The sequence below is a fragment of the Pyxicephalus adspersus genome, chromosome 3 (genome assembly GCF_032062135.1).
Source record: "Pyxicephalus adspersus chromosome 3, UCB_Pads_2.0, whole genome shotgun sequence".
Taxonomy (NCBI): Eukaryota; Metazoa; Chordata; class Amphibia; order Anura; family Pyxicephalidae; genus Pyxicephalus; species Pyxicephalus adspersus.
Window position 1 is genome coordinate 123682089 of NC_092860.1, and position 7836 is coordinate 123689924.

The following is a 7836-nucleotide window of genomic DNA, read 5'->3' on the forward strand; positions in this document are numbered from 1 at the left end:
AACGTCTGCATTGCTTCCAGGTTGCATCGCTTTGAGTTGTTGGAAGGCACTTGGTATCACAATGTTACATTATATTTCTGAACAACACTTGTGAACAGTGTTTACTATCGCTCATCGAAATCTCTGTATCTGACAGCAGTGGCTGCAGCTATTTGGACACAGGTCCAGACACAACCACTAAAGACCTGACATATTAAAAGACTTGTACATGCACCTACTAATAACCATATGTCAGGCCTTCTACAAATGGATACATACAGTATGCAATTATCTATAATGTATCTGTCCTATAAAAGAAAAAAAATATTTATCTATATTTGGGAAATTGTATACTTTTCTATTTTTAACCATGTAAAGTAGATATAACTACTTAAATGTATGGTAGGGTACTGACCTAGCCTAATGCTGATGACAATTTCATTATTGTAATTGATGACAAAACTTTTGCATTTATTTAGTTTTGGTCAGATTATGGAATGGTTATTAGTCATGTTGGCTTTTTTTCTTATCTGTGTTGTATTAATTTGAGATTCCAATGAACAAGAACAGAGATAAAATTGTCTCTGACAAAAAGACAAAAGAGGGTTGGAAGCCTTTGGCCTTGGAAGAATACAAAGAATCTCAATAATTATGAAAACAGATTTATGTGGGCTAAAGAAAGTTTGCCAAGTGAGCCATGGAGCCACATGGTGAGGGGTGGCTGTTTCGGCCATTGTAAACATGAGAAATTTTCATGTATCTCAGGACCATTTTTTGCTGATTGTTTGGCCTTAGGTCACATGACATTTCAAAGCTGGAGGCTGGAAAATTGGAACTGGAAGACTTCCTTCTAGAAGGGGGATGGGTGGTGGTGTGATGCAGGGCAAGTTGTTAGGAGGCACTCTCTGGGCTTATGATCCCAGGCAATGCCCCACCACAGTAGGGCGTGCGCAGCCTATTCCCTCTGGCGGCTACGATCGCGGTAGCACTGGGGTTGCGGGATCAGTGCTCTGAGGGTTGCAGCATCCCTGTAGCTGGGGTTTTCCCTCGGCATCCTCTGCACTAGGCCGCACAGCTGAGTTGAATTGGAGCTGTGTGCAGTTGATTAGCTGAGTGGTTCCTAATTTATCCCATGCTGTTATTGGCTTCTGGGCCTTTATAGCCTCTCTGCTCCCTGTCAGATGTGCCTTTTATAGTGTCTGCTGGGCTTACCTGTGTTGGAGTGATTTTTGAGTATTTCTCTGGTACTCAGCTGTGCCTGTTCCTGACTATCCGTTGAACTCTGCTTGGAGCGACCCCCGCTTTAGACCCAGACTCAGTTTGTGCCTTTCCCTTTGTACTTCGCTTGGTGGACTGATCTCCTGTGTTTTTTAACTTGGCTTGTTTTTGGGTTTCCTGACATTTTGTACTCTGTACTCTGGGCTCCGGGTCAACTGCCGGCCTATCTCCAGACACCATCCCTTGCGCACCAACTCCTGGAGGCAACTGAGTGCTGGGAGACACAACTAGTGTCCCGAGGCTGAGCGGGGGCTGCTATAGGCGAATACTGCGGCTAAAGATTGGGGGACTGGTGTCTGGGGAATACTGGTACTGACCTGGGCTTTACATAAGTATTTATATAACACTTGTCTGTCTCTATAAAGGAATATATCTCCGTGAAGGACCACTAGCCCAATTTTTGTTAGCAGTACAGGCCCAGAGGACAAATGTTCCTCTCCCCAGTCCCGTACAGGAAGTGAAAACAAATAAACCCCCTTACCTGGCTAACCCTTCACTTATCTATCCAAAGCAGAAAAAGTTTTAGCTTTAGAAATTCTTTAACCTGCCAAGATCAGAAACATTTAAACTGTCATTATCAGATTTTAGTCTTTTAAACAAAATAAAAAGTTAATAAATATATGTTTTTTTTTCTGTAAGTCTGTTGTATGTATCTGTATCCCATAAATTTATGCATCATGCATAATTTGTTCGCAGGACAAATGAGCAGTATTATGTAATATAATAATTTTAGACAGTCATACAGAAACCTTTTTATCGGTTGTAGAGTTTAATAGCTTTCACATTAGTAATTGACCTCTAGCTGTGACATTTTCACAATATCTGGTACATAGTTAAAGTTGTAAAGGAAAATCAGAACAACAGACCACAAAACAAGGATGAGCTAGCCACTCTTCAGAGAGAGGCAGGTGGATCCATTACCCACGCTCTGTAATTAACTACGCTCTGTGATTGTCTATTAGGCAAAGAACTGTTGACAGTGTCATCCAATTAATTGATTGTCCTGCAGTTTATGTTTCCATATAAACTACTCATTTGTATACAGAACAAAATGTCTCACCAAAATCTGCACAGAAAGAACACAAAAAAATGTCATGCTGCAGATTAAACTATTATTAAAAATGTACATTCATTCAATCTTTGTTAGTCTAAAGTAACAAGTAATCTGTGAATAATGTGTGAATAATAATCCTAAACTTTTTTTCTTAATCTCTAGTTTAGCGGGACACTTTTTCTGGGTTTATAGGCTACGGTTTTAGGAGGTTGGCAGCATACCATCTGCTTATCAACCATTTTCACCATTTGAAGGAATCACATAAGATCAGATTTATTAAATGGATGCCACACATTTCTAAAGCACTGCAGAAGATGTTACATTGTGAGATGTTTTTTGCAGTATCTGGCAATTGGTTATCTCTTGTTGAACAAACAACAAAACGTGGACTGCTGTCATGTTTCCCCAAAAAGTAATGGATAGTAGATATATGCCTCTACGATTCCTGAGGTTTGCAGAATGAAGTTAAACCAGCATATCTTCAGGGTAGGGATATGTAGAACTCTACCTGGACATGTCAAAAACATGCACTGGGGCATTTACACATATTGCAATCTACAGAAGCAGATAGGAGTGGATTCATGTTTTCTCCAAGCTGGGCTGGTCATTTAGGTCAGCTGGAGCTCAGGAAAGAAGTGTGAGAGTTTAGTTCAGAGCAAGACAGGAAAAGACTGTCAGTAGACGGTGTTATCAACAAGTCTGTAGGATTAAGGCTACGTACACACGTGCAATAATTATCGTTGGAAATAAATGACTAACGACCGTTCGTCCAATAGTCATTAACAAAAAAAAGTGCACAGCAATTGGCCAACAACACCGATGAACGAGGAATGTCACTGGAAAGGAACGACCATCCCAGCCGATCTGATTGGGCGACAATCATTCGGTATCTATTGTGTGTACGGTCGTTCAGTGATCGTGGATTGTTCTGCGGTACATTTTCTCCTGTACATGTCACTTCCTGCATCGTTCAAACGATCGTATCTAGTGTGTGTACATTATTGATGAATTATATTTGAACTATCGTATCATTACAGCATGTACAGAATAGTGCACAATACAATTGTTTAAAATAGTCGTGCATAATCGTTGATCGGTTGTTAATCGTTTGTTTGATGAAAATTATTGCACGTGTGTACATAGCCTAAGGCAAGAGGGTTTTGTCTCAAACCCGAACAAAGGTTTGATTTTTCCTTAACTGTATTTTGCTGTATGGATAGAGGATACCAGTATACATTTAAATACCATGTTTTTTATTTATATCATAATAAAATATACCATGCAGGGTGTAAAATGTTTATATTTCTCCAAGCCATTTCTTTTACTGATTGATCAGACAGTCTTAGGGCCTTAATGTTATCTTGACTTCTTGGGTTGATTATGTTACTAAATTGCAAGGCGTATTAGGTTAGTCAAAAGACTTTGTCAGTTTCACTGCCATCATGATCATGTAGTTATACTTGGTCCATTGCATGAGGGGTTTGGAGGACTCAGGTAGCCCTTGTTGTGCAATGATGTTTTCTGCATTGGCAACAGTCTCTTTCAACTGACAATGATATAAACTATTCTTTATTGTATGCTTTCTACCGAAGAAGTGAGTTGAAGGAAGGGAAATTGGATTTCAACAAAACTCATATAGCCAGACAATCTACATTTTTTGTTATACAATGATTTTTTAGATTTTTGTTCTCTATAACATTTTGAGTTACAAATATTGTTAAATATATAAGAAGGTTGACTGTTTCATAGTACTTTAGGATCTTTTTCATGTTTCTTTGTATATGTTTTTTTTTTTTTATTCAAACCTGATGTAAATAAAAATCAAGTGAACCATGTGGCATTCTGATTTAAAAAAATTGAGTTATAGTTATGGTAAAATCCTTATTGTAGTATGTTGGCATCTCATCAAAAACAGCCCGCCCTATAATGCATTCACAAGTGTTTTATATTGTATTGTCTGGGCCCTGTCTAAGTCTACAGCCCTTGGCAATGGCCTCCAATTGTCAAAAACTGCTTCTGTTCACAAAACAATTCAAACTAAACCTGAATCTCCAAAATAATGAACATTGAACACATTAGCAGTTTACATCTAGGCACAGGGTCCAGTGTCACAATCTCCCCTTCTATTCCAGGAATTCAAACTATGCAGCTCAAATCAAATTTTTCACAGTTCAGCACAAAACTGTAAACTGATGTCACTGTCACTGCTAATTTTGCTGGAGAGAAAGTAGCCGGGGAGGGAGCAGCATCCCCCAACCCTTCTGAGTGAGAACATCCAAGTTTATATGTGATCCACTGTGGAATTTAGGACGATAGAGGTCATTTGGAGAGCACTTCACTTCTAAAATCCCTCTTTTACATGGGGTTTACATTGTAGTTTAAAAATAAAGATATAATATTCATATCTATAATAATATAATATCTAATCATGCATTTTTTATCGTTCTCAGGTTCAAGAATACTTGAAGAGCACAAATCCATTAGACTTCTAATCCAAGCCATGCTACTCTGCTTAATATTGTATATATTCATTGTGGTTAATAATAAATGTTTTATACTATAAGGTGATTGTAGTTGGATATAGATCGGGTTTTGGAGGTGTGACAGTATGGATGACAATTGTTCTTAGAAAAGTATGGGAACAGTTTTAAGTAACTTTACTTTAACATTTACGTATCCAAAAATAAATTACACTAAAAATATAATCAGTTAGCATGTCTTTCCTGGTTTTATATATTAAAGAATCTCTCAAAGCTAAAAATAACCTGACAGTTGCAAAATTTACTAGCTGTTAAACTGATCACATGACCAGGGACCGCACTGATTGGTTTCGGCCCATTCCTAAAGAAAAACAGCCGTGCTTTGATACTGTGAACATAGGCTGGAAAGCAATATGCACATAGACAAAAATACAAATTAGGGGGACATTGTCTATAATGGTGGAACTGACATATTATATGGCTTAAAATATAAACAGAGCCTTCATGTTGAAATAATTCTCAGTGTGTATCAATACCTTATGCTGCACTGGAATAAAGACATCACTTACTGGTAATTTTGGAGTGGTCTTTTTCTAAATGTATTTTTTTATTGAGGCTGGCCTCACATCTGTGTGCAACGCAAGGTAATGTCACTGTACCATTTCTTTTTGGGTAATTAAAAATTTTGGGTGCATCAAAATCTACACGTTCAGTTAAAAGTGCCCTGCTCTATGGCAGCTCATTCAAAATAAAGGATCTGTCCTAAAGCTGGACTGCCATTAAAATAAACAAATTACACTTACCTTTACTTCCGCAGAACCATTAATCCCTTTGCAGCTGGTCCTTCCAGTGCGGAGGAACTGCTGGGTGCCATCTACTTTCTTTGTCTTCCAGCTTCTGCCTATGTCACCAATCTTGCCACTGTGCCGCCGCATGATTGAATGCGTATCCTCCTATGTAAGTGTAAAAAAAAAAAGTTTAGGAACAAAAAACAATGATATCCAGTACAGTACTTACAAATATGCCACATCCCAAATACAAATATTATATTTTTAGAATTTACAAAGATAGTGGGACTTTGAAGCCAATCAATTTGACACTAATTTATAATAAACATGATTCTTTAGTTTTTTCACCTGTACAAAATGTTTAAATTATTTAAAATACGTGTTTTTACAATGCTGTATCCTCAAAAAACATTGCAACTCTCAATTATTACATTGAATACAATGCTGTATCCTCAGCGCGTTTGGTGGCGCTTGACCACTTCTTCAGGAGATCCTATATCAATCCCATGAAATCTCAGTCCCCTCACCAAGATGGCCACGGAGGTCAGCAGAGAGCAGTGATGCGGGTATCAATCCTAAATCCTAATTTTGTACCCTAAAACTGAACTGGAGACTTGTACATGACTGCTGCAGAAGAATCTAAACCTCTGCAGCATGATTTTCCTTGGCTAGGCAGTCGCCTGTGTTCAGCCTTGCTAAGGAAAATCAGGCACAATATATATAAAAAAAAAAGTAATCTACCATGTTTATATAATGTAAAAAATCTGTTGCTTTAAAGTCATGCATGTAATGGCCAAAATATCTAGTGTAACGTGCAAGCAGTAACATGCCACAATGCACTGTTATTTTTTGCATTTGGTAATACATTTCCTAACCCCCCTTTTTTTAAGGAACATACACTTTCAGCAATCTGCTTAGTACAGAACATTTTTCATCTGATTTTGGATAGCTCATCCTGGAGATTCTGCTCTCTGGAACTTCCCTGACACATATATTATAATCCTCAGTTCCTGGGGTCAGCAGCTAGTCCAGCCCAGCATCATCACACTGATTGAAAACACATGAGCATAAAATACTGGCGTTCTCTAAGGCCGCTGGTTTTTCCAGCATGCTGCAATTCATTTTTGAAATATAAACTACAGGTACAAACTACAAATGAACAACACATTAAAATCAAATCAATCAACTGCATTGGCAAGGTACTGTCATGGTTTGCTTCAGTTGTCTATTCAAAGCTGAACTGAATGTTCTATTTTTCAGTTTCACTAAAAGCAGTTAATTATGCAATTCTGAATTTCACGGTGATAGTATTTTAGGAATTATAGAAGTTGAGATAAGGTTTCTAACAATGACAATAAACCAGCACATGCAGTTGTGCTTGAGCAAATAATTGGAAGGAAATTTGTTTGTCGGATACACATTTCTTGTCAAGATGTTTCTCATATAAACACCATGAGATATGTCATGTCCCACTTGACCTCTGTGCTGACTTTAGGAATGATGAGCCCAGCCAAAATGGATGCTGCTGTTTACTGTTCATATCCACAAAGGTAAAACTGAACCCTTCACCATTCAAGTGTTTTGAAAGCCTCCAAATGGAAAGAACTACAACCTTGCTTTACAAAAAAATAGGAACAAAAATTAGAGGAATAATACTGTTACCAGGTGCCTACAATAAGGGAATAAACATACAACTCTGTAAAAGTTGAAGCTCTACCTTTCCAGAAAGTAATAAATAGAACTTGAACTATTTTTAATACCTAGCAGAACCACTACAATTCAACACTTTAGGTGTGTCCGATAGTGACCCCCCACTGGTTAGCATGGTCATTTCCGCAAGCTGCATCATAGCATGCATACTAGATTATACTAGATTGTAGGGGGCATAATAGCCATAAAAATCACCAAAAATTTCCCCTTGCCTGACTAATTTTCATTTGACATTCCACCCATAATTTATCATTATATGATTGAATTTTAAAAATATTGCATAATGTGTGGTTAACTTTAGATATGGGCTAAAACTGATTTGTTAGGATAAAGGGGATTGCATGTAAGTGTGAAATGGTTCAGTGTGTTCTGAAGTGTTTTCAACTAGCAGTTAGGTGTATTACCCCCTGTGATAAGATCTCAACCCAACTCCAAGTAGCCCCTTTTACTAGTATTAGCCCCTCTAGGTCCTAGTAATAGACCCTTCAAGGTATTCTGCAGTTTGCAGAGGGACAATTTGCACCTCTAACGTAAAGAATGAATTCTT

The 7836-nt window shown here is 37.9% G+C and overlaps 1 protein-coding gene across 1 annotated transcript in view; it reads left to right on the forward strand.

Moving 5' to 3' along the window:
• LOC140327476 (uncharacterized) overlaps positions 1 to 5255 on the forward strand; it is a 46417-nt gene extending 41162 nt beyond the window's left edge. The window contains exon 11 of the mRNA XM_072406861.1: positions 4762 to 5255. Within this exon, the coding sequence (XP_072262962.1) occupies positions 4762 to 4803 (42 nt within the window). The 3' untranslated portion in view covers positions 4804 to 5255. The remainder of the gene's footprint in view (positions 1 to 4761) is intronic.
• Positions 5256 to 7836: the final 2581 nt, after the last annotated feature.